Source organism: Squalius cephalus (genome assembly GCF_949319135.1).
Source record: "Squalius cephalus genome assembly, chromosome: 15".
In the NCBI taxonomy this organism is placed as follows: domain Eukaryota; kingdom Metazoa; phylum Chordata; class Actinopteri; order Cypriniformes; family Leuciscidae; genus Squalius; species Squalius cephalus.
In genome coordinates this window covers 19797134-19824490 of record NC_137136.1, presented here as the reverse complement: position 1 = coordinate 19824490, position 27357 = coordinate 19797134, and the positions used below count along the sequence as shown (strand labels likewise).

The 27357-nt window shown below is 38.1% G+C and overlaps 2 protein-coding genes across 4 annotated transcripts in view; both read left to right on the top strand.

The window, feature by feature from the left end:
* The window catches only part of ephb6 (eph receptor B6), a 57100-nt gene extending 42992 nt beyond the window's left edge, over positions 1-14108 (top strand). The window contains exons 13-19 of the mRNA XM_079894151.1: positions 1314-1430; positions 1606-1853; positions 2805-3023; positions 3210-3359; positions 10326-10510; positions 10597-10752; positions 13886-14108. Coding sequence (XP_079750277.1) covers positions 1314-1430; positions 1606-1853; positions 2805-3023; positions 3210-3359; positions 10326-10510; positions 10597-10752; positions 13886-13991 — 1181 coding nt within the window. The 3' untranslated portion in view covers positions 13992-14108. The remainder of the gene's footprint in view (positions 1-1313; positions 1431-1605; positions 1854-2804; positions 3024-3209; positions 3360-10325; positions 10511-10596; positions 10753-13885) is intronic.
* A 4293-nt stretch (positions 14109-18401) lies between these two features.
* Positions 18402-27355, top strand: trpv6 (transient receptor potential cation channel, subfamily V, member 6). 3 transcript variants are annotated; one of them, XM_079894152.1, is made up of 18 exons: positions 18402-18478; positions 18618-18693; positions 19810-19970; positions 20383-20480; positions 20569-20691; positions 20794-20934; positions 23134-23232; positions 23327-23502; positions 23626-23772; positions 23952-24031; positions 24331-24466; positions 24555-24641; positions 24758-24834; positions 25341-25506; positions 25599-25665; positions 26232-26500; positions 26585-26691; positions 26785-27355. In XM_079894152.1, the coding sequence occupies exons 2-18, from the start codon at positions 18637-18639 to the stop codon at positions 27029-27031; spliced, it is 2238 nt and encodes a 745-aa protein (XP_079750278.1). In that variant the 5' UTR covers positions 18402-18478; positions 18618-18636; the 3' UTR covers positions 27032-27355. The 3 variants fall into 3 exon arrangements, with proteins under 3 accessions (XP_079750278.1, XP_079750279.1, XP_079750280.1); XM_079894153.1 differs by having other exon boundaries at positions 18431-18478; positions 18622-18693; XM_079894154.1 differs by lacking the exons at positions 18402-18478; positions 18618-18693 and adding an exon at positions 19206-19282.
* The last annotated feature ends 2 nt before the right edge of the window (positions 27356-27357 follow it).

Here is a 27357-nt window from a genome sequence, read left to right as displayed (position 1 = left end):
AGTCAGTTTCATGTAATTTAAGTTGAATTGACTTAACCAAGTGGATTGTCCTTAAAAAATTTAAGGCAGCAACTTTTTTTTTTACAGTGTACTCTGAATCTTATCACACCTCAAAAGTGGGATAAGATTTCCGCGAGCCCTTCGTGACATCGATGATGAAATGTGTGACCCATTTGAATTCTATTGAGAATTTAACACTTTAAAACGCTATAGAGAAAATCAAACATGACCTAGAACAGCCATAAACTAAAAAGACTGATGAAAAGAAGAGAAAACATCATCTTGTGCCAACATTTATTAAAAAGATTTTTAAACTATTTATGACCATCCTTACTAGAATTTATCATGATTTATTGTGGTAAATTTTTACCAACTTGTATAATTTATAATTTCTGGGCCTGGTTTAACAGACAGGGTTTAGCTTAAGCCAGGATTAGGCCTTAGTTAAATTAAGACATTTAAGTAGCTTTTATAAACGTGCTTTAGAAAAAAACATTACTGCTGTGCATCTTGAGACAAAACAATGACACTGACATATTTTAAAATATATCAGTGCAAGTTGCTTTCAGTTAAGACAGCTCAAACATGCATTTTAGTCTGGGAGTAGACTTTAGCCTTGTCTGTGAAACCAGGCAATAATCTGTTCAGGGAACAGGCTATATATTTTTTTTACTATAGATTTATATTACAACTATGACATGTGTAGGTTGCTAATGAAGTTGCTAACATGACATTGCTAACTTTAATGAAGTTAGTTTGACTTATGGCACATTGAAGTAGAAAATTCTGTCAAACTGATAAGCTTTGAGGTGCTTAAATAATATACAATACATCATAATTGCAGTTATCAACCAACTTTGCATGTGTGGATGATACCACAAAAGACCATTATAATAAACAAACAAATAAATCTCACGAGTGTGCATGCCCTGGCCTGGGGCCCCAATAAAGCAGTACACACTTCAACCCCTCCCCTAATGTTCAAACCAAAACTACACCCTTGAGGAATTGTCTTTTATATGGCCACTAATGCCAAAGCAAATTTAAGAAAATGTTATCTGGATTTAATTTTCACATTAAATTATTTTTCCCCACCCACTTGCATAAAATTAAACCTCAATTCCAGATGTACCACTTTTCACAATGAAAATAATTCCAAAGCAACATGTTTAAATTATAGTCATATAGAACTTATTAAAAATGATTTGTTAACCAATTTTTAGTCTGAATTTATTTGATTTTTAATGATTATATTACAAGTGAATAACAACATACTGGGTGAAACTGTGTAATGTGGATGTTTTTTCATTCAGGTGGGGTGAAATATTACGTGGATCCCTCCACTTACGAAGACCCCAGTGAGGCAGTCAAAGAATTTGCACGAGAAATCGACCCTGCTCACCTTAAGATCGAAGAGGTCATTGGTGCTGGTTAGTACATGTGTGAAAGTTACTTTTCCAGTGTCAAGATAGCATTAACTTGACATACAGCATATAAATCAGATAAAACGAGCATTATGGATTCTATGGCTTTTATTAGTTTTGGTGATATGTTTAAATGTCAGTTTGAAATAGAACAATCTAATGACTGGATTTCTCTTTCTAGCTCAGTTTGGGGAGGTGTCCCGTGGCCGGTACAGGCCACTAGGTCGTAGAGAGGTGTTGGTTGCGGTTAAGACTTTGCGTTGGGGAGTGACAGACCGTGAGAAGAATGTGTTTCTCAGTGAGGCAGGAGTCCTTGGCCAGTTTGACCACCCCAATGTGCTGAAACTAGAAGGTGTGATCACACGCTCCCCTCCTGAACGTCTTATCACAGAATTCATGGAGAACGGCCCTCTGGATGCCTTTCTCAGGGTAAGAAGTGACAAGATGTTATATTCAGTTAATTATTTTTATTTATACAAATGAACTATATTGTTATATTATATTTAAAATATGACAAGATGGAAGTTAAATTATCAAATAGTTTATGAAGAATGACCCTTAGATGCCTTTCTAAGGGTAAGATAAAGTGGCATTTTTCGAGGGATTTTTAGAAGGACTCTGACTCTGACTCTGAGATGGCGAACGGGAACATGGTTTGTGTAACATTAGCAACACATTATCAGCTGTTTGGTGATGTAGTCAAGCAAAAGGCTAATCATATCAATTGCCGTTATGTGTCCGATATTGTAGAGAGCTATAGATAAAATGCATTACATTCTGATACATCGACTTGTAGACAAGCCTGTATAATTCACTCTTCCACTTCTGGAATATGGCTGAATGAAACCAATATTTCCACTTGCCATTGTGTAGCCTTTACTACAGTAAAGTTGACAGAGTAGATCAGGTAGTCTGAGCTGATCTGATGTGATTGAGTGGAGGCGGAGACTAATTTGCATATTCATGGCTACACGTATACTAAATCAAGCATGGGTGTAGAGTTCCATTCAAGCGATTTTAAGACATGAATAAATTATTTTCACAGGAATTTTTTTTTTAAATATGTCATTTTAATTTAGTTTTAAGAGTTAAAATTATTGACTGCAGGGGAACTTTAATTTAAATGATCACAGAATTTATGGAAAATGGATGCTTTACTGTGGGTAAGAAAAAAATTATACAAAATAATTCTACTATTACTAATAATATTTGATTCTTATAAATTAAACATATATATATATATATTATATATATATATATATATATATATATATATATATATATACACTAATTAAAAATTACATTAATAAGAAATTATGAAAATGAAAAATGTTAAAAATACGATATTATATATTTGTAATTATTTGTAATTTTTTAAAGGAAAATGAGGATCAGTTCAGCGTGTTGCAGCTTGTAGGCATGCTGAGAGGTGTTGGAGCTGGAATGCGCTACCTTTCGGAGCGGAATTTCGTCCATCGTGACCTTGCTGCCCGGAATGTTCTGGTGAATTCAAACCTGGTTTGTAAGGTGTCTGACTTCGGCCTGTCACGTTTAATGAGGGGTCTGGACCACAACATGCCCACCTACACTGCTTCACTGGTGCGTTATGGGAAGATTTCTGTAAATGTGCAATACAAAACACTATTATATGTTCAAAAGTGTGGATGTGTGGGAATTCCTTTCATTTTCAATTCCTTGCAGTGGTGTGTCTGTTTTTAGGTCTAGACATCTTTGTTAATTAGCGTTGTCATTGCGTTTGCTCCAATTACTGTCTCTGTCTTTCAGGGGAGTAAGATCCCTGTGCGGTGGACAGCTCCTGAAGCTTTCCAGCATCGTAAATTCAGTTCAGCGAGTGATGTCTGGAGTTTTGGGATACTCATGTGGGAGGTCATGTCATATGGAGAACGTCCGTACTGGGACATGAGCAACCAAGAGGTGAGCATTATAGATTTTACAGTCACATTTGCTTTACATCCCATGCAGTCACAAAGCAATTATATAAACAAAATGTACACTAGAGGGAGTTATTAGACTGTTTGATGAGCAGTTGCATAAACAACCCACAGTAAAGAGTGTGTGTGCAGTTCACTGCTTGGGATTTAAAGTTTTCAGCAGTACTGTGAGCGTGTGACATTAAGCGGATTTTAGTGTATTTTTTTAGAGAAGTTTACAGGCAGCTAGAAATTTCATGACCTCAATCGGTGCGCATTCACATGTCAACCAAAATACAACATTTAATGACTATTTTTTCAGCTGCTTTAATTCCAGAGTTATTTTCCCCAGTTTTTTACTTCATGGGGATTTCAAAGGATTATTCAATAAAGAGCTCTAAGACATGAACCAAGGTGACTAGCACTAAGCCTTTAATTTACAGCAAAAAAGTATTTGAATGTTTAAAGGGTCATTCCACCCATTTGAACATTGTTTTTTATTTAAAGTGGGTCATATATGTAGTCAAAATGTAAAATAAATTTTGAATTTGGTGCCTTCGTGACTGAGGAAAGACAAAAAATAACTTCAGGACGCATTTGTATGAAAGACAACAACTCCCACAATGCACCACATTGCACAGCTCCGCAAGCCACTCCCACTAATCCAGAACAGCGCATATCTGCCTATAAGAGAAATCACTCTTCCATCTACAAGGCTAGCTACCACCAGAGCTTGAAATTCATTTCACTTTCACACAAAATGTCTAGTTAGTTGGCGAACTCATTAGTGCATTACTCCTCGTTTGTATTTCTTTCGAAAAGGTGAATTATTGCATGGTACCTGGATGTTCAGTCAGAACATATGCGGTGCGAAACTAGGATAGTTCTCAACACAAACGTCCGTGTCCTCGTCTGATTCAGAGATTTCGTCCAGGAGAAATTGTCATCGTTGAAATTCTTTGCCACGGACGGACTCTATCTCTGTGTTCGTAGTTGCATCTTACAGTCTATGAGTTGCATAGTGAGATCACCGGCGCCACCAGTCCGCCCTAACTCGAGCCAGTCCGGGCTCCTCGTCCGCGGCAGGCAGGTCTTCTGCCTCGGCTGCTCTTCGCTATAATGCGGCTTGTAAAGGTAGCCACAAACACCTGATTCAAGCATCAGACTTCCGAAATCCTCTTCTTCTATATCATATTGAGCACTCTCCTCCGCTATTGTCATTACTTTACATCTGTCTCCACAGCGCCTGTTAGCTTAGCTTCAAACAAGATGGAGGATATTGCTTTCAGTTTCAGAGAGTAAAGTCCCACCCACTGATCTGTAATAGGTCTGTAGCGTGAGCGGGTCCCGCCCCCTGGGAAAGATGAGGAACTAGTGCTTGTAGTCTCAACAGAAATCCCCCCCTCTTACACTTCCTCCTACAATGACGCAAAATGACGATTTTTGCGTCATTGTAGGAGGAAGTGTAAAAGGTAAATAACGGATTTCTCCCGTCTCAGGGGAAAATGAGAGAGTGTTGCACGACCATTCAATAGTATGACTGGGTTTCTAACAATGCAAAGCTTAATGCAAATGGGTGGAGTGTCCCTTTAAAGGTACTACTACTCTCTGTTTATGTACAGGCCGTGCAGAATTTTTAGGCACGTTGATTTTCTGATCATATTTTATTCCCAGGAACATTTTGCCAATTCCAAACCATATTAGTCTTAATAACTACTATTAATTTTGTATTTAATCATTTATAAGTGATATATAATTGTTCATGAAGGCTGGAAATGAAAAATGCCTTATTTTCAGGTGTGCAGAATTATTAGGCAAGTTTTCTTTTTCAGATAAAATAAGCCAAAAAAGAGATTTAACTAAGACTGAAAAGTCAAAAATTATTAAATCCCCATGAGAAGTATGCAATACTAATGCAATACTAGAGATTGCAGTTAAGGCATGACCATTGGACAGTGAAATGCTCATTGGGTCAGCAGGGTCAGACAAATACAGGTTGAGAAGAAAAGACACATGTTAACTGCAAAAGAATGAAGAGTTAAGGTGAAGAATTAAATGTGAAACCATCAGGAACCCTTTAGTCTTCAGCGCCACCATTTTCCAGAATTGCAACCTACATGGAGTCTCCAGAAGAGCAAGGTGTCAGGATCTCAGAGACTTGGGTTAGGCAAAGAATCCTAAAAAAATTACCCCCACTTAATAAGAATCACAAGCTGAAGTGTTGTGAAATACATGAAGACTGTTTTTTATAGACAGACAGATTGAGAGTGACTCTTGAAGACCACAGCACCACATCCTCTTCTACCACTATTTGAAGAATTCATCTTCCAGAATACATTTTAATAAGTTTTGTGAGTTTATTTTTAGTCCCTCTCCTACCCTGAAGTCCGTTTTGCAGAGATGGACTAAAAATTAACTCACAAAACTTATTAAAATGTATTCTGGAAGATGAATTCTTCAAACAGTGGTAGAAGAGGATGTGGTGCTGTGGTCTTCAAGAGTCACTCTCAATCTGTCTGTCTATAAAGCCTAAAAAAAACAGTCTTCATGTATTTCACAACACTTCAGCTTGTGATTCTTATTAAGTGGGGGTCATTTTTTAGGATTCTTTGCCTAACCCAAGTCTCTGAGATCCTGACACCTTGCTCTTCTGGAGACTCCATGTAGGTTGCAGTTCTGGAAAATGGTGGCGCTGAAGACTAAAGGGTTCCTGATGGTTTCACACTTAATTCTTCACCTTAACTCTTCATTCTTTTGCAGTTAACATGTGTTTTTTGTTCTCCACCTGTTTTTGTCTGACCCTGCTGACCTAATGAGCATTTCACTGTCCAATGGTCATGCCTTAACTGTAATCTCTAGTATTGCATTAGTATTGCATTCTTCTCATGGGGATTTAATAATTTTTGACTTTTCAGTCTTTGTTAAATCTCTTTTTTGGCTTATTTTATCAGTAAAAGAACACTTGCCTAATAATTCTGCACACCAGAAAATAAGACATTTTTCATTTCCAGCCTTCATGAACAATTATATATCACTTATACATGATTAAATACAAAATTAATAGTAGTTATTAAGATTAATATGGTTTGGAATTGGCAAAATGTTCCTGGAAATAAAATATGATCAGAAAATCAACGTGCCTAATAATTCTGCACACACTGTATATGATGAGTCACGCAGGTACTGGGATACTTTTCAGCGGTTGGCGTCTGGGATTACATGAAGAAGCTGAAAAAACTGAGACAGACTAAATCTAGAAGAAATGTGGCAACGTCTCCAGGATGCTTGAAGAAACCTGCCTGAAAATGTCTCGGGTTATGACTGTAACCCTCAGGGAACGAGACACTGCGTCGATGACGACACTTTGCGGAATGCCCCCAGCGTAGCGCGTCTGAAGCATGAACAGGCACAGGCACACTTAAGATGAGAGCACTAGAGTTCCAAGCGTAGAAAGAATGTCCAGGCTATAGAATCTGATAAAAGTTTGAGGGGTGGCCCATCCTGCTGCTTATCGCACACTTCTTGGATCGGGACCCCTGAAAGGAGGGCTCGAGAGGACGCCATACCTCTGGTTGAATGAGCCCTCACAACCAAAGGCAAGCTGCACACCTGATAGGCCATAGAGATATTCTGAATGATCCAGTTACTGATGGTCTGTTTCGATGCAGAAAGCCCTTTCTTGGGTGACCCCGAAGCACACCAGCAACTGATCTGACTTCCACCATGAAGAAGACCTCTGGACAAAAATCTTGAGAGCTCTGACAGGGCAGAGCAAATTAAGTCTTTCTTCATCCGCCTTCACGTGAGGTGGGGGATGAAAAGCCTACAGAAGCCTGTAGGCCGTGCCACATTAGATGACACTTTAGGCACATAGCCCGGCCTGGGATGCAAGATAGCCTTAATATCGCCTGGAGCAAACTCCAGGCCCCTGTGAGATATAGAAAGGGCCTGAAGATCTCCTAATCTTCTCAGTGAAGTAATGGCTAATAAAAAAAGCAACCTTGAAGGAAAGGTTCTTGGCCTCAGCCGACTCCAGAGGTTCGAAGAGGGCCTCAACCAGCAATTCGAGAACCACTGCCAGGTCCCATGTGGGAACTCTGATATGATATGAGCCGCTGGTCTCATCCTCCAAGCCCCACGGAGAAAACGTACGACCAGCTGATGTCTCCCCAGAGGCCCATCACCCAGAGGAGCGTGGAAAGCCGCAGTGGCAGCCACGTACACCTTGAGTGTGGATAGGGTAAGACCAGCCGAGAAGCGATCCTGGAGGAACTCCAGCACTGAAGCCACCGGGCAGTTAACTGGGTCCACCTCACGCTTTCTACACCAAGTGGTGAAAACATTCCATTTTAGGCCGTACAAATTCCTCGTGGATGGAGCTCTAGAGCCGAGTATGGTCTCGATTACTCCTGCAGACAGGCTATCCTCTCGGTACTGTGCCCCCTCAGGGGCCAGACCCACAGTTTCCATAGCTCTACCTGCATCAGCAGGTCCCTCCTGATGGGAATCTCCCATGGAGGGCTGTCCCGGGAAGGATATTATATCTGAGAACCGTACTCGGGCCGGCCACAACGGAGCTACTAGCAGTAGACAGACACCGTCGCAACAGACCCTCTCCAGATTTTTCCTGGGAGCAGAGCGATCAGGGGAAACACGTACAGACGCAACCTCAGCCACAGCCATGTCTGCACCATGGCATCCAACCCCAGGGGGGCTGGTTGCGTGAGGGAGAACCACAGTAGATAGTGTGTCGTTTGTCAAGACGCAAACAGGTCCACTTCCATTGGGCCGAACCTCTTGCATATTAATTCCACCACCTCTGGGTTGAGTCTCCATTTCCCGGGCCTCAGCCCCTGCCTCGACAGGATGTCTGCTCCCTGATTCTGGTCCCCTGGACCATTTTCTCTTTTTTGAAAATGTTTTACAGTGATGGCCTGGCCTAGCTTTACCTTGGTCACCGTGGCCAGGATGGGCTCGATCCGTGCAGGCGACAGTTGTTCCCGCATCGTAACCAAGTCCCACACCACCCCCAGGAACGAACAGAAGAACCCGATATTGGAATGCTTTGCCCCTGAAAGCGAACCTCAGGAACCTCCTGTGAGATGAAAGGATTGATATGTGGAAGTATGCATCCTTCAGATCTATTGTGACAAACCAATCCTCGGATTTGATCTGACTCACGATGGTGTGGAATAGTGAGCATCTTGAACCTGAATATCCCTAGAGACCGATTCAAATGCACCCTCAAGAGCCGACTGTGGATGCCTCGCATCCAAACAGTATCACACACCGATCATGTGTGTCACCTTCCGAAGTTTAACGTGGGCAGGAAGACACATGCTTTCAGCTATGCTTATTGGTAACAATTCAAGTTCCTACAGGACAAACAACACCAAATAGGACAGACAGTTGACACAGAGCGCTTGCTTCATCGCAAAAGCTAACTCTGTTGTGTGTTGGCGTCCCTTTGTAGCGTCCGTGTATGCCTTCACATGTTACGTCATGACGCAACGCCAAACAGGATTGGAATAGTTTTATTCATGCTTCAGACGCGCTACGCTGGGGGCATTCCCCAAAGTGTCGTCATCGACGCAGTGCGAGTTCCCTCGAAAGGGTGTACCTAGGACTAAAACTTTTAAACTCAAAGGGTGATTGTCAATTTTGATTTGATTTAGTTAATAGAAGTTAGTTAAAAATAAAATATATTTATGACAATATTTTCAAAAGCATCCTCACTTTACAGCATTTTTACACTATTTTTAACTTTTTACACAAGTGACTAAAACTTTTCACGCTGTAGATTTGCAGGCTGGTTTCTGCAAGCATCTTGGAGACGTTTGTCGTGGAAATTCTTAATACGAATACAACCTACTTAATCTGACTTCTTCACCACGGACAATTTAAACAACTTGCAGTTGTTAAAAATAATAACTACAGTATCTCGAGGATACTATTCCCTGAATTACCTGAATAATTGCAATACAATACAATACTTCCCTGAAGTAAGGTGACGGCGTCCTGTCAAGAAGTTACTATCACTACCTCAATCACACATGAGCACACAGGTCTTTAGCATCTATACACTCTCACCGTCCTTCTCAGGTGTACGCTGGTCCGACACAGGATCATTAATACTAACTCAGAGTATTACAGCTTCACCCCGAGGGCGGCTCTATAGACTTCCAACACTATCACTGTCTCTACGGTGGTCTTTTGAGCATAGAATTTTTAGTACTTCTATTACTACCTCAATCACACATAGGCTAGGTGTTCTTTTGTTTTCTTTTGAGCATAGAATCTGTTTCTCAGCTGCGCAGCATATACCTGTCACGACTCCCAAGTTGCTCTTTGTAGAAATGAAGTTTTATTTACGGCCGGGAGATCACTGGTCACAACAACCAAGTGAGTCTCCTAAATAGAAAGATACATGTACATTTATATCATACAGTTGAGTAAAAATCATCATAGTCTGCATTTCTCTGTACATTTAATGTTGAAAATATCCATTACATAAAATATTTCTATCACACGTTGCTGCTGTTCTTCTGGATTTAGTCTGTCTCAGTTATTTCTGTTTGTTCATGTAATAACAGATGAACTCGCTGATGGTGAGATCAGCTCTCTGTGTGGATCATACTAGCTGTTGACAGACTCCTGTGCATGCAAAAATCTCACTGGATTATTAGAATTAATGGCAAAAGGAATGTTTGTAATTTCCTGTTAAATGGGGAAAATGAATCATATTTGTTTTGCATTGTTGCACTCTGTTACCAAGTATTTCCATAACACCCTACTAAATTAGTTTTATTTCTCATCTGATTTCTCTTTTTTTTTTGCAGTTCTTGCTGGTTTTCAGTTCCTCTTTCCTCAAAATCATTGTCCATTCCTTTTTTTTTATTATTATTATTTCTCTGTGACTCATACAATGAGACACTGAAAGTGTCATGTCTTCCCTAATTCCTCTCTCTAGGTGATGAAGGCAGTGGTCGATCAGTACCGTTTACCTGCTCCGAATGGTTGTCCCCCGGCTCTTCACTCTCTAATGCTGCAGTGCTGGCAAGCCGACAGGCAGGACCGGCCAGGTTTTGACTCTCTCCTGTCATCCCTTGACCGTCTCATTCGCCACCCTGCCTCCCTAAAGGCAGAACACAGCCGGTGAGATGCTCAAAACTACATTTAGCACTTTTCATTATTAAGGAAACATTGTGTTTCATCTTTTACAACATTCTCCTCTTTCTTAGTCCCACCCAGCCACTCTTAAGCCCCACCCCTACTGACCTCTCATCAGTGTCAACAGTCGGTGATTGGCTAACAGCTCTAAAGATGGACAGGTATAGGGATGCGTTTGAGAGAGCACAGTACCACAGTCTGGAAAGTGTCAGCATGCTCACTATGGAGTAAGTTTAAACACACTTTTCACACTAGTTTGTCCACTTATAATGTCCAACATATTACATATCTGTCAGGAGAATTTGCCATTTTTCTTCATTTTTTCAGAAATAAAAATTCTCAGCACAGTGCCCTTACCACCATCTCTAATTAGGGGCCGAACACCAAAGGTGCGGAGGCACCAATTGTATCTGTTGGCGTTCTTATTATTATTATTAGGGGCCAAGCACTGAAGGTGCGGAGGCACCTATTGCATCCATTGGCATTTATATTATTCTTCTTCCGTTTCTTCTTCGTCCGCCATGGGCGTCTAGTTTCAGGGCAACGCCACCAATAGATACCAATTTTTAAACCTACTGTTTCGAACTTCCCTAGACCGTTTGTCCGATTTTCACCAGAATGGAATCGTGCCATCTCATCTCCAGACCGTACCGACTAAAAGTTATGGATTTCGTGTTGATAGACAAAACTGTTTTTGCAGAAAGCAAAGTTGAGGCATGATGCCAAAATGACTATTCAGGCTTTATCTTTGCAATGCCTTGACATATTGACACCAAACTTTGTATGTGTCATTGTCACCTCACTCTGACCACACCACATAAATTTCGTAATTGCGCCACCTATTGGTCAAAAGTGATAAACCGTTAAATCATATTTTATTGCTCATAGCTCAATTGCTCATTGTTGCAGTTTGTCTGAAACTTTCAGCCATGTTGGCATGTCTTATCTTCTTCTTTGTGCTTGGCCCCAATAATTGCTGTTTGCAGCTATATTTATTTATTTATTTTGTTTAATAGCATTCTGTGATGGACATTTGTAATACTTTTGGAATTAAACGGCCAACTCCTTTTTTTGCTAATGTCACAGCTATCATTTTATGCATTGTAAATACACCCAATTGAATCATATTTTCACACTTCTTTCATAATTTGCCATATTCTTTTTTCTTTATTACATATTACATCCACTGATCTATATAATGACATATCATATTTCATCCCTGTCTCTTTGGTAAACAAGTGCATAAAAAAAGCTTTGTGGGGTAATTATTATTTTTTAATATATATATATATATATACATACATACTGTGTGTGTATATATTCTGGGTTTGAAATTAAAGCCCGCCTAATGCGGGTGGATTTCAGCAGTTGACACACAAACCTGTTTCCCCTCACACACTCATAATTTGCTCCGGATGAAAATTGTTGGTGTTACAGGGCTTGAATTTCAGCGTGGGATTGAGCGTATATTGCACATAATTTTACTCATTCCCGCAGATTTTGTGCTCACACCCAAAGTGCGTGCAGATAAAGCCACCCTCTCAGTACTAAATTGAGTTATTTTTGCTACTTGTTTAAAGGTTATATATATATATATACTTATTGCCCTTAAACAGCTAAAAACACAAAAAACAAGGTTACACTTTATTTTAAGGTGTCTTTGTTACACTGTAATTATACATTTGAGTACTGAGTAGTATCAAGTAACTACTTGTACTTACTGTAGGGTTAGGATTAGTTTTTGGTTTAGAGTTAGTTGCATGTAATTATGCATCATTTATAGTTATTACTACAGTAGCTACATGCAACATACAGGTGCTGGTCATAAAATTAGAATATCATCAAAAAGTTGATTTATTTCAAGAATTCAACTTAACAGGTGAAACTAATATATTATATAGACTCGTTACATGCAAAGTGAGATATTTCAAGCCTTTATTTGTTAAAATTTTGATGATTATGGCTTACAGCTTGTGAAAATCACAAAATCAAAATCCCAGAAAATTAGAATATTACATGAAATCACACAGTAATTACACAGTGATACCATGGTCATTGAACCAGGTTTTGGTTCTTTTGGCAGTGTGGGCCGGTGCAAATCCTGCTGGAAAATGAAGGAAGCATGAAGTGCTCTAAAAATGTCCTGGTCGACGCCTGCGTTGACTCTGGATTTAATAAAGCACAGTGGACCAAAGTCCTCTTTTCTGATGAGAGCAAATTTTGCATCTCATTTGGAAACCAAGGTCCCAGAGTCTGGAGGAAGAATGGGAAGGCACACAATCCAAGATGCTTGAAGTCCAGTGTGAAGTTTCCACAGTCTGTGTTGGTTTGGGGAGCCATGTCATCGGCTGGTGTTGGTCCACTGTGCTGTCCACTCAACGCAGCCGTCTACCAGGACATTTCCAGAGCACTTCATGCTTCCTTCAGCAGACAAGCTTTATGGAGATGCTTCCTTCATTTTCCAGCAGGATTTGCACCTGCCCACACTGCCAAAAGAACCAAAACCTGGTTCAATGACCATGGGATTACTGTGTAATTACTGTGTGATTTCATGTAATATTCTAATTTTCTGGGATTTTGATTTCGTGGGTTTCATAAGCTGTAAGCCATAATCATCAAAATTACAACAAATAAAGGCTTGAAATATCTCACTTTGCATGTAATGAGTCTATATAATATATTAGTTTCACCTGTTAAGTTGAATTCTTGAAATAAATCAACTTTTTGATGATATTCTAATTTTATGACCAGCACCTGTATGTGACAATGACACTAAAATGAAGTGTTACCAAAATAATGTCAAAAAGCTGGTCTTGGCGAGTATTCACGTAAACACAGTCAGTTATGTATAATTTCAGCATCATTACTCCAGTTTTCAGTGTCTCATGATCCTTCAGAAATCATTCTGTTATGCTGATTTGGTGCGTTTTGTCTTATTACTGGTATTATCAATGTTGAAATCAACTGTTTTGCTTAATATTTTTGTGGAAACCATGATGCAATTCTTCTTCAGTATTCTTTGAAAGAAAGAAAGGTCAGAAGAACAGCCTTTAATTGAAAATCTTTTGTAGCATCATACATGTCTTTACTGTCACTTTTGATTAATTTAATATGTTCTTGCTGAATTAGAGTATTAATTTCTCTTAAAAAATGAAATATTGGTGTATTTTATTTCCATTCTTTGTTTAGATTAGTTTCTAAAATGTAATTAGTCTTATATATTAATCAAACAAATACAAAATTATTTTATTCATATTTTAAGATTAAATGTATGGATCTGGGACAGAAGTAATATAATAAAATCTATACATAAAAAACGTTTTAAGTTTAACTTTTCATGTTTCTCTCTTTATCACTCAGGGATGTTCAGGCTCTCGGAGTGAATCTTCTCGGTCATCAGCGGAAGATCGTAAACGCAGCGAAGCAGCTCAGGACACACCTCACTCAGGGACATGTGGAGGTCTAATGCTTCCTACATTGTGTTGACACAGCAGTGCATGCTGGGAGATCTATCCCACAAGAACACTGGAATAGAGACGAGGACGACAAAAAGAGCCTTGAGTGAAAAAGAGGAGTTTTATGAATTATTCCCCCATGTGTTCCACCCCTTGCTGAACTGTTGTCTTCCACATTCTTCTTTTGCTTACTCCTTCAGTGTTACACTACCTCTCACTTTCTTACTTATCAGTTCATTACTTAATGCCATTCAGTATGAACTTGCGCCTTAAGAACACAAAGCTCACAAAGAGAAAGCTCCTTCACAATCAGTATTTTGCATTGTTTTCCAGGAAAAATATATTAAAAAAATATATGTTGACAGCTTGTCAATTATTTTTTCCCCTTTTTTAAAAAAAAAAAAGTGTAAATATTCTTTTCAGAAAATACACTACCATTCAAAAGTTTGGGTTCTGTAAGATCTTTTAATGTTTTTGAAACATTATGCTCACAAGGACTGCATTTATCAAAAAATGCATTACAAAAATTAATAATGTGAAATATTATTAAAATATAAAATAACTATTTTAAAATGTATTTTATTCCTGTGATACAGTCTTCAGTGTCACATGATCCTTCAGAAATCATTCTAGTATGCTGATTCGCTGCTCAAGAATTTATTATTATTATCAGTGTTGAAAACAGTTGTGCTGCTTACTATTTTTGAGGAAACCGTGACACATTTTTGAGGATTCTTTGATGAATCAAAAGAGCAGCATTTATTTGAAATAGAAATCTTTTGAAACATTATAAATATCTATACTGGTTTGATCAATTTAAGGTGTCTTTGCTGAACAAGTATTAATTTCTTTATCTATTTAAAAAACTGAATAGATACAATATAGAAACAATATTTTCTCATTATATACTGAAAAAAAATGCACTTTTGTTTTGAGTCAATCCATGTTGTGTTATGGATGTTATTTTTACTGGAAAACAAAAATATACAAAAATAAAACATTTAGAAAAAAAAAGTTGCACTGTATGCTAAATGTATGGCTGTATAATATCATACAGTATTTACAGTAAGTTATTCAAAAACAAACAGTCAAGTTTTTGCATTTTGCGAATATAAAGCATACACAAGGCCACAGTAGTTCACTGCTTATCTATGACTAAGACCTGTGACGTTCTATCTTCCTACCTGTGATAATCATTTCACATACAAAGGCACATCTGTGCTACTGTGAGCCCATTCCCTTCACCCATCCTAGTCCTGTCCACTAGCAGGTGTGTTTTTCTACACCCAACAAATGATGTAGCATTAAGAGACACTGTAATATATATGAGCATTGTGAAGTAGGTGTTGCAGTAAATGTGATCTACAATTACTGGCTGAAGTGAAAGCGAGATATGTGCTCCGTGTGTGTGTGTGTGTGTGTGTGTGTGTGTGTGTGTGAGAGAGAGAGAGAGAGAGAGAGAGAGAGAGAGAGAGAGAGAGAGAGAGAGAGAGAGAGAGAGAGAGAGAGTAAATCAAATTGTGTTTGTGCGTGTGAATGGATTCATCTGTAAAGAAATCTGTAAAAAGGGAGTGTATGATCATGTATATTTGAATCTGTTTGATTGTACAGTTGTTCACCACTGTTCCACTACTGTCCAATTTTGTAAAATATATATGATTTTGTTTAAAGATGACTACTGAATTTGTTTGTATTATCTTCAAGCTCAAAAAAGTCTGTTCTCATAACGCTGCTGAAATGTCCCTCTTGTTTCCCATAAACAGCACAGAGTCAGCAATATGACAGCTATCAGACACCGATCAGTGTGCGTCAGCTTTACCTGGAGGTGGATGAGATACTAAGAATGAGATCAGAGTATGATCTGATAGGGGTAATGGACACAAAATTCACACATACACAAGTTAACTACTTTAACTGAAAGTAGGCTAGACATGCAGGTTTTTTTTTTTTTTTTTAAAGAAATTAAAACTTATTCAGCAAGGATGCATTAAACTATGGAAGCTTGTTTCTGCTACTTAATATAAAGTTTAAAAAAAAGGCAATTGCGACTCTTTAATCTCACAATTCAGACTTTTTGTTCTTGCAATTTCTCGCTATTGTGACTTTATTTCTCAGAATTGAGTCTCTATTACCTTTTGTATTTTTGTATTCCGTGGCGGAAATATGCTTCCATATTAAACTGATTAAAAGTGACAGTAAAAAATGTAACATTATTACAAAAATAATTCAAATAAATACGTCTCTTTGAAACTTTCTATTCATCAAAGAATTCTGAAAAAAAGCATCACATTTCCACAAAAATATTAAGCAGCACAACTGAAAACTTAGAGGAGAAAAAAAAGACATGCTGGGTTTTTTTTAAAGTCCTTATTATAGTACATACTGTATTATGCGTCAACCATCTCTATATGTTGCAAAACAAAAGCATGCACCCACTTGTTTTTGTTGCTAAACAAGTCCTACACTGTAAATTATTGATGATTATTTGAAATGTCGCACATACTGTAGCATATAGGTTTGTGAAAAGCATCCTGCAAAGACTTAAAGGAGAAATTCACTTTTAAAATGAAAATTCTGTCATCATATACTCACCCTCATGTTGTTTCAAAGCTGTATGAATTTCTTTCTTATGTTGAACAGAAAGGAAGATATTTAGAAGAATATCAGTAACCAGACAGTTTTTGGGTCCCAATGACTTCCATAGTATATTTTTTTCCTACTATGGAAGTCATTGGGACCCAAAAACTATCTGGTTACTGATATTCTTCTAAATATCTTCCTTTCTGTTCAACATAAGAAAGAAATTCATACAGCTTTGAAACAACATGAGGGTGAGTATATGATGACAGAATTTTAATTTTAAAAGTGAACTTCTCCTTTAAGTGCAAAAATAACCAAAACTCTAGATACATGCTACACTTTGACCTTATTGAACTTAACTGAAACTGTTCATTAAATCAATGCAACAAAATAAGTTGTTTGCAAACATTTGTGGTAGGCAGGATGAAATCACAATAATTTGCACACAGAAATCTTACAACATCTTAACATAAAAAAACAACAGTTGTAACTCCCAAAAGCAGTCAAGGTAAAACACATGCCTTGGTTATCAGGCCGTTCTGAACCTCCAAAATAACATCCAGCAAATATGTGCTTTTTTAATGCAAAACAACACATGACTAAGTTAACTGGAGGAAGAAAAAAATAACATCCATTACTTCACAACATGCGGTCCAACTAACATTCTATAGATAGTATCCCATAATGCGTTTTTGAGCCCTTTACACAAGCCATTTAAAACACTATTGACCAACCATTATGACTCATGTACCTGACCATCAAACAATTGTCTTTTACACTATCAAAACTCACCTGAAACATATTATTTACGTTAATTGATAGCATTTAGCCAAATGTAAAACCCTTTGCAAATGTATACATTCAAAGTTGATATACAAAATAGATCAGGTTTCATTTATGTCCCTACTGACACTGTTCTCTTGGTTAACCAAAACACTTATTTCTTCTTTGTGATGTAAACATACAATTAGGCCTTGTTTTTTTACGTCTCTAGTGTTTGACCACTATGTATTATGCCTTAAATGACCCTTTATTACACATCCACTCTCTGATGTTGTTTTTGCCTATAATGTCCGCTTAATCCCAAATTTTATCTACATGCTAAAAACGTTTAAAAAATGTTAGTAAAAGTGTGCTTTATGGACACAATTGTAACCAGTAGGAAACTACATAACATTGGTTAGTAAAAGTGTGCTTTATGGACACAATTGTAACCAGTAGTAAACTACAAACATTGGTAATCTATTGCTGGAACATTGAGAGGGACAAACTGGAATTAAACTGGTCACGTGACTATTTTACATCATGTAAAAATGTTCACCTGAACTCAAGACCATTTATTTAATAAAATAAAATAAAATAAAATAAAGATTTTATGTGGAAAAATCTTTGCAAAATGCAGCAGGAAATATTTTTAGATTAACTCGAAAGTAATTTTTGGTCATAAATGTTACCGGTGAAACGAAATATTTATGTAACTAGGCTTACTCGATGGTTAAAACAGTACAGTACACCGTGTTTCGCTCGTTCTGACAGCTTGACGGACTTTTTTGGTAGTTACCACATGAAAACGTCTGCTTTGGAACGAAAGCCTACGTGCAAAGCATCATTAGGCGACCTGTTAGTGCGCCAAAACATGTGGTCTGTCCTGTTACGTTGAAAGACGTGAAAACAATTACGAAAACCAGTTTATACCTTGATCTGGTGGGGTGGTATCTGTCTGACCAGTCCTTCACCACATTACTGAGATAAGAAGTCTTGTAGCCTAGTCTGTCACTGGCCAACAACAAGGAAGACTCTTTGGTTTTATGTGGATTTAGGCCTGAATGATCCAGTGTTCAGTGGAGGAGAACAAGCACTCATTGATCGCACAGTGATCGGACGTTGGGATATCAAAACCTACCGCGTTTCCATTAAGGTGAATGTTCCGGCCACTGACGGTTGTTTTGAATCATCTGGAACATCCTGGTATTCCTCAGCTGGTTTGGAACAGGTTTGCAGTGCGTTTATCTGACACTGTGTTTTTAAAAGTGTTGACTGATATGGTTTTGTTTCAGGTAGCTTACTCAGTTAAAAATGATGGGTGAAGACCGGAAAATATGGACCACGGACCAATCTCGAAACTCCATAGAGGTACATAGTGAAAGCCCCTTTAAGTTTTTCTTTAAACCCAATCAAGAAGACTACTTAAGTTAAATAAATAAATCCTAAGAAAGTAATCTTGAATATTTGTTTAAAGCTAGTATTTAAAAGGATCTTCACCCAAAAATGAAAAGCCTGTCATCATTTACTCACCCTCAAGTTGTTCCAAACCTGTATGAATTTCATTCTTCTGCTGAACACCAAAAAATATATTTTGAATCTTATTTTGTAATGAAAACGTTGATGGACCCTATTGTCTATCGTTGTATGGGGAAAAAAACCCAAGTCAATGGGGTCCATCAACTGGTTACCAACATTCTTCAAAATATCTTACTTTGTGTTCAGCAGAAGAAATAAGGACATACAGGTTTGGAACTCATTGGGCTCCTAAACCTCAGAGTCCTCTTCTATTGTCCACCTGTGTGAGTGACGTCCTCCTCCCTCCTTTCTTGGCTCAGCTAAAAGTATAAATACTGATGTCAGACTGCTTATTTTCTATTGTCCACTGACATTCAAGCAAACATGCTATACACCAATTACTAAAAATAACATTGGAATAACGTATTTAGGATTTCGTAAGGTAGGTGAATATTGCTTTGAATGCAGGCATCTTGTAGCAAGTGCACAAATAACTGATTGTAATGTTATGAAAGTGGATAGTCTTTTTCTGCATTTTTTATTAAATTTGGCAGACGAATTGTAAAATAATGTTAATGTAAAAATGTGCTTTGTTAATTTGGTTCTATTCAAAAATATTATTATTAATAGTTGTAGTACTAGTAATTATTATTTAATATAGTAATATATATATATATATATACATATACATGCACACACACACATTAGGTCACACCGATAAGAGGAATTTAAGTGTTTGATTACATTGTACAAAAACAGTTCATTAAAGTTTGCGTAATAATAATTTTTAAAAGAATCGTTACATTTAAAGTATACTGATTATAAGTACTGTTGAATGACCCGATGAGGAGGGAAACCGCTTCACCTGAATGTTCATTTAAATATGCAGAAATTCCTAATGCATTTTTGAAAATAATCTTTTTCTGTGGTTTACTTTTTTGGTAATGTGGATTTTTTTTTTTCTGTCAGTCTTTTTGGTCTGACACTCCTCCAGAAATCATGTCACCAGCCATCTCCAGAACTGCTGCAGGAGAGATAAATCACTGGTGGAACCAACTGAAGTTCCGCCTTCAGCATAGAAAAGGATGGAATGAAATGTTGGATGAGACCTTCCTCATGCAGAACAAAAAGTGAATAACTAACTATTATCAATATAATAAATTAGGCACTACATTTGCATTTCAAGAAGGAAATGCTAGTGATGGCAAGGCAGTAAAAGAATAATGCTGAAATTCTGATAAGTTTAGGATTTAGATTTTGATTCTGTAATGTCTGTAATAATTTAACAGTGTTAATCAAAAGGAGATTTAAGTTTAATCTTAAATATCTTTTTTTTAATTTAATTATTTACTAATGGAGTCTGGATTAATTACAGAAATTTGTGTAGTAAATTAATGAAGGAAAATAATGTTATAAAAGAATATTAACTTTAGAATATCACTAATAAGAATATTAACTTTAGAATATCACTAATAAAGGGAAAAGATGTCCTGATTTCAGCTCCCACCTACAGCTGTAGTCATTTCTCTTTCTGTTCTGCAGAGTAAATGACATCCCCCTGTTTTCCGCCACTAAGGAGAATAATGCAGCCTGCATAAGGAAACTGCTTGACTGTTCATCTACAAATATCTTTGAGAGAGGTAAACCACAGTTTTTGCCATTATTTGCCATTGCATAACTGGCACATTGAATGACAAACACATCTGTCACTGTGTGTGTGCGTTCCAGGTGAGCTTGGAGAGACAGCTCTGCATGTTGCTGTGATGAATGATAATTTTGAAGCGGCTGTGGCATTAATGGATGGAGCACCTGAGCTCATCAACGAGCCTATGACCTCTGAACTCTACCAAGGTCGTTGTTTTAAAAAATCTAAATGTTCCTCAAACATTAAAAAACACAATTTTATAACTATTTGTGCTAGAAGATCTCATGGATGTAAGCTGTGATTGACAGGTTTAACAGCCCTTCACATTGCTGCAGTTAACCAGAATGTTAACATAGTCCAGGAGTTGATAACAAGAGGGGGTGATGTGGCAACACCCAGGGTCACGGGCATGTACTTCCGCAAAAGAAGAGGAGGACTTCTGTACTTTGGTGAGATGGATGTTTCTGTTCTATTAATCGTTTTTAGGAATTATTTGATTAAAGGGATGCTTCATCCAAAAATTAAAACTCTCTCATCATTTACTCACCCTCATGCCATCTCTTATGTATATGACTTTCTTTCTTCAGATAAACACTAATGACATTTTTGAGAAAAATTGCCACTCCTTTAATGCTTGAAAAACCACACACAGCAATACACAGTTAATCCCAGTAGGTGAATGTTGATGTGATAGATGTATAGATGTGTGTAAGAAAAATACTATAAATCATTGCCTCCAGGCTACTGTCATACGAGACTTCATGATGTAAGTGTGTTGCGAAGCTCACGCGAGAAGTGGCATCCTCTGTTCTTCCGCGTGAATTTAACACACTTATATTTATGCCAAGCTGAACTTGTGAGCGCCTAGGACAGTTCGCCGGAAGCGTTGGTTTATACAGTGAGGAAAATAAGTATTGAACACCCTGCTATTTTGCAAGTTCTCCCACTTAGAAATCATGGAGGGGTCTGAAATTGTCATCGTAGGTGCATGTCTACTGTGAGAGACATAATCTAAAAAAAAAAAAAAATCCAGAAATCACAATGTATGATTTTTTAACAATTTATTTGTATGATACAGCTGCAAATAAGTATTTGAACACCTGAGAAAATCAATGTTAATATTTGGTACAGTAGCCTTTGTTTGCAATTACAGAGGTCAAACGTTTCCTGTAGTTTTTCACCAGGTTTGCACACACTGCAGGAGGGATGTTGGCCCACTCCTCCACACAGATCTTCTCTAGATCAGTCAGGTTTCTGGGCTGTCGCTGAGAAACACGGAGTTTGAGTAATACATGGTCTCCTTAATACAGTGCAGTCGCCCTGTCCCATGTGCAGAAAAACACCCCCAAAGCATGATGCTACCACCCCCATGCTTCACAGTAGGGATGGTGTTCTTGGGATGGTACTCATCATTCTTCTTCCTCCAAACACGTTTAGTGGAATTATGACCAAAAAGTTCTATTTTGGTCTCATCTGACCACATGACTTTCTCCCATGACTCCTCTGGATCATCCAAATGGTCATTGGCAAACTTAAGACGGGCCTTGACATGTGCTGGTTTAAGCAGGGGAACCTTCCGTGCCATGCATGATTTCAAACCATGACGTCTTAGTGTATTACCAACAGTAACCTTGGAAACGGTGGTCCCAGCTCTTTTCAGGTCATTGACCAGCTCCTCCCGTGTAGTTCTGGGCTGATTTCTCACCTTTCTTAGGATCATTGAGACCCCACGAGGTGAGATCTTGCATGGAGCCCCAGTCCGAGGGAGATTGACGGTCATGTTTAGCTTCTTCCATTTTCTAATGATTGCTCCAACAGTGGACCTTTTTTCACCAAGCTGCTTGGCAATTTCCCCGTAGCCCTTTCCAGCCTTGTGGAGGTGTACAATTTTGTCTCTAGTGTCTTTGGACAGCTCTTTGGTCTTGGCCATGTTAGTAGTTGGATTCTTACTGATTGTATGGGGTGGACAGGTGTCGTTATGCAGCTAACGACCTCAAACAGGTGCATCTAATTTAGGATAATAAATGGAGTGGAGGTGGACATTTTAAAGGCAGACTAACAGGTCTTTGAGGGTCAGAATTCTAGCAGATAGACAGGTGTTCAAATACTTATTTGCAGCTGTATCATACAAATAAATAGTTAAAAAATCATATATTGTGATTTTTGGATTTTTTTTTTTTAGATTATGTCTCTCACAGTGGACATGCACCTACGATGACAATTTCAGACCCCTCCATGATTTCCAAGTGGGAGAACTTGCAAAATAGCAGGGTGTTCAAATACTTATTTTCCTCACTGTAGTTAAAAGATTTTAAAATATTAGTACTTTTCTGACACACACCTATCGTTTCACTTAATTATGAAACTTCAGAAGACATTGATTCATCCACTGGGATCGTTGTGTGTGGTTTTTCAAGCATCAACCTATCAACACCCATTCACTTGCATTAGTTTGTTTTCATCTGAAGAAAGAAAGTCATACATCGAGAATGGCATAAGGGTGAGTACATGAGTACATTTTTATTTTTGGATGAACTATCCTTTTAATTAAAAATATGTTAAGTTTAAATGTAGATGAGCATCAAAAGAGATGACTATTACAAACATAGTTACATAGAAACATTAATAAATAAATTGTTTAAATGTAGGTGAACACATCCTGGCATTTGCAAGCTGTGTGGGTAATGAAGAAATCATGTCCATGTTGATAAAAGCTGGGGCTAATATTCGGGCCCAGGATTCCCTTGGTAAGAGAAAATAACTCACTGGCCTAGTTAAATATTTTACTCCCAATTTGTATATCTGCATATGTGTTTGTAACTTTCTTTCTCTCATGAACAGGTAATACCATCCTGCATCTGTTGGTTTTGCAGCCCAATAAAACAACTGCATGTCATATTTTTGACATTCTGATGTCACAAGATGCAGAACTGGACCCCTCAATCCCTCTAGACAAGATTCCCAACTTCAGAGGCCTCACACCATTCAAACTCGCTGCCAAGGAGGGCAACCTTGTGGTGAGAAAGAGATCTTTTCATGCGTCTCTTCCAAAAACATGCATCTTTTCTGCCACAGGATTGCAAAGTAACATTTTTCAGCTTTTAAAGAGCATGGGCTAATGTTTTTGTGATGCTGCACAGGCCTTCCAGCACTTGGTTAACCGCAGACGCATTATTCAGTGGAGTTTGGGACCACTGACCTCCAACCTTTATGACCTTACTGAGATTGACTCCAGGGTGGATGACCTCTCAGTGCTTGAGGTTATTGTCAGCAGTCCGAAAAGAGAGGTGTGTAAATGTGTGCAGGACACATTACAGCATATCAAACAGGCCTTGACAAAGAAGAACAGGAAAAACTCAGCTTAAACATTAATGATAATAAATAACTGACTAAGCCAGAGTGCTTTAGCTGGGGTGTTGTTAGTTCATCTCTTAACTAAGTGCTTTGTGCATCGTCTCTGTCTCAGGCCAGAAGGATTCTTGAGTCGACTCCAGTGCGACAGCTCGTAAGGCTGAAGTGGAATCTGTATGGGAAACATTACTTCAGGTGCCATATCATGAAAATATAATTATGATATAATCATGTCCATAATGTAGTGTAATGTGACATGTGGAGGTTTAAAGGAACATTTTTATTTTGTCATTGTCGTACCTGAATTTTTTTTTCTTTTCTGTTGACTGTCAAAACGGCTACAAGCTTTTCCACACTTTCAGCATTTTTCTGATTTTATCAGAAAAGATTTCACTTTGATAGCAGTAGTGTGCTATGAAGCCTTACACAATATATGAAACGATGTTTATAATTTCAGTCAAACTAATGATGTTGCACTATTAATCTGTTTACAGGTTATTAATGCTGGTGTACCTGCTGTACATTAGCATATTCACTTTGTGTTGTATAAACCGCCCCCTGAAGGACATTCCTGAGAATTACACCAAAGCAGATAACGACAACACCATAAAAATACAAAAAAGCTTCACGGTGTGAAACATTATTATTTTGATATTTCTGTATGTCAAAGCACTTTTATATATGTTTGCAAGTACCTAATTTCTGTGTGTGTGTTTAGGAGAGCTATCAGTCCTATAAAGATCACCTGCGTTTAATTGGAGAAATTATCAGTCTCATAGGAGCCATCATTATTCTGCTGATAGAGGTCAGCAAAATTTCCCCACACAACTCAGTCTGACTTTAAAAACATTATGCTATGAAATGTAAAGTATTATTGGTATTATGGCAAAACACTCATACCTTACGTTGAATCATTTTCAGATTCCCAGTATTTTGAAAGTGGGGGCTAAACGCTACTTCGGCCAGTCTGCACTTGGAGGCCCCTTCCATGTCACTTTGTGAGTTTATCTTGTTGTAAAGTCTATTATCACAGGGGTTTTCAAATGGGGTCCAAGAACCCAAAATGTATCACAAAATACTGTAAATATACATACATTTGTTTGTTTTTTTTACATAATTTAAATGGCAAAGCTGAATTTTCAGCATCATTACTCCAGTCTTCAATGTCACATGATCCTTCAGAAATCATTCTAATATGCTGATTTGGTGCTCAAGTAACATTTCTTATTATCATCAATGTTGAAAACAGTTTTTCAGGAATCTTTCAAAAGAACAGAATTGATTTGGAATATAATTTTTTTTGTGACAATGTAAAAGTCTTTATTGTCACATTTGATCAATTTAATGTGTGATTGCTGTATTGAACTTGGTCCATAGCTAGGGGATAATCATATTGGAGGGTTTGGCATCAAAATATTTGAAAACCCCTGCATTTTTGTTGAATGAAATCAGTTTGACTCACATCCATTCACTTATACTGAATTTCCTTGCATTTCTGCGGCAGGATAAGCTACGCGTGTCTGGTTGTGATTTTGTGTGTGATGCGCACCACTGGAATGGCAGGAGAGCTTGTGCCGATGGCTTGGGCTCTGGTTCTCGGCTGGTCCAATGTTATGTACTTCGCCCGAGGTTTTGAGATGCTGGGACCCTATGTCATTGTGATTCAGAAGGTGGAGCATTTTGCTGAGGCAGCCTCTCAATGTTGTCGGTTTGTAGACCCAGCATAGCTTAATAATGTATTTGTGTGGATGTTGTTTTGCAGACAATATTTGGAGATTTGACAAAGTTCATGTGGTTGTCTCTCATCTTCCTCATTGGATCCTCAACCGGTTAGTTCAAATACAGTTGCATCACCATATATTAATGCGCAGTGCTGGGTAAATTGCTTCCAAATTCTAGTCTGTTACTACATGACGATACAATACAATCGGACTACTTTTAGATTACTTTGGAATAGGATAAACTTGTACCAATTTGATATAAAAATACAGAGAGAAAGAAAATATGCCATTTTTTATCATCAACAACATTAAACATTATATTACATAAGGGTTTCCTGGGGTTTGTGAAGGAACTACAAGTTGATAAACCTATTAAAAACATAATAGACCTTAGTCAGGGTAGCGCCATATTTAATTTTTGACTGGAATGAATATGTGGCTGTGAGGGAGAGAAGTACGGCGTGTGATCTAGTGATCTAGGACCTTTATCCTTCACAGCCTCGTTTTCATCCGCATTGAATATGGCGACTATCCTGACTAAGGTCTTTAATCTAATTACAAGTACTTAATTTTTGCAATCTGATTATGTAATACAAATTACAAATAATCAGTTACTACCCAGCACTATTGTGAGTTTGTAATGTAAATAATGACTCCCTTGTCTCCTTCCTCAGGCTTGTGGGTCTTCTACATGACTCAAGAATCTTTAGCTTTACCGCCATACCGCTCGTTCCCCATCACCGTCTTCAGTCAGTTTGAGCTGAGCATCGGTCTGATAGACTTGCCAGTGGACCACACTCTCTACACACATCCAGTTGTGCACTCTGTTCACATCTGCTTCAGCGTGGTCTCTTACATCCTCCTGTTCAACCTCCTGATCGCCATGATGAGCGACACGCAGTGGAGGGTCACCCAGGAACGTGACGAACTCTGGAGGACACAGGTCGGTATTGTAGCTAGACTAGTTCAGTCGCACATTTATTGTTCTGGAAGCATGTTGGGTGAAAATGGGTTTCTCTGTTCACAGGTGGTGGCCACTACTCTGATGCTGGAACGGAGGCTATCACTGCGTTTGTGGCCTAGACTGGGTGTCTGTGGCCTGACGTTTGGCCTTGGAGAATGCTGGTACCTCCGGTAAGGACACCCGGAATCACAAATTCAATACAAAAGCATCACGAAACGCTCAATTTTTTTGTCTTATTCTTTCATAATATCTCTTGATTCCAGAGTGGAGGATCGCAATGATCTATTGGTGCAAAAGATGAGACGCTACGCTAACGCATTCTCTAAGGATGGAGAATCAGCCAAGGAGAAGGAGGAAACAGGCAAGAGCAACAGTGGAAATGATCCAATGCCTGAGAGCAACCAGGCTAGAACCAAAAGGAGGCCAAATAAATGCTGGCAACTCATTCGCCAGAGTATAGAATGTGAAAAGGAAGAAAATGTGGATTGCCCGGATTTCAAGTACATCTAAAATGGCCCAAGATCAAGTAGAAATGTTTAGGTGAAATGACATTGCTAATATTTAAAGGGTTCCTGTTACATTATTCTGTATTATTTTATTGTTTAATAATATGCAAACATATAGGTGTGCAACATCAATATTGTTACATATAAAGGTGGAAGTTTAATTAAGAAATACAAAAAGAGACATTTCAAAAAGAATGTATGCGCAGTTCAGTACATTATCATGTGAATATTAGCCATATTTAGTGCAAATAAACAAGCTTTGTGTAAATGATCAGTACAGTTAGAAATGGGTGCAGTTGTAATACAAATAAAACTATTCTAAAAAGTTTC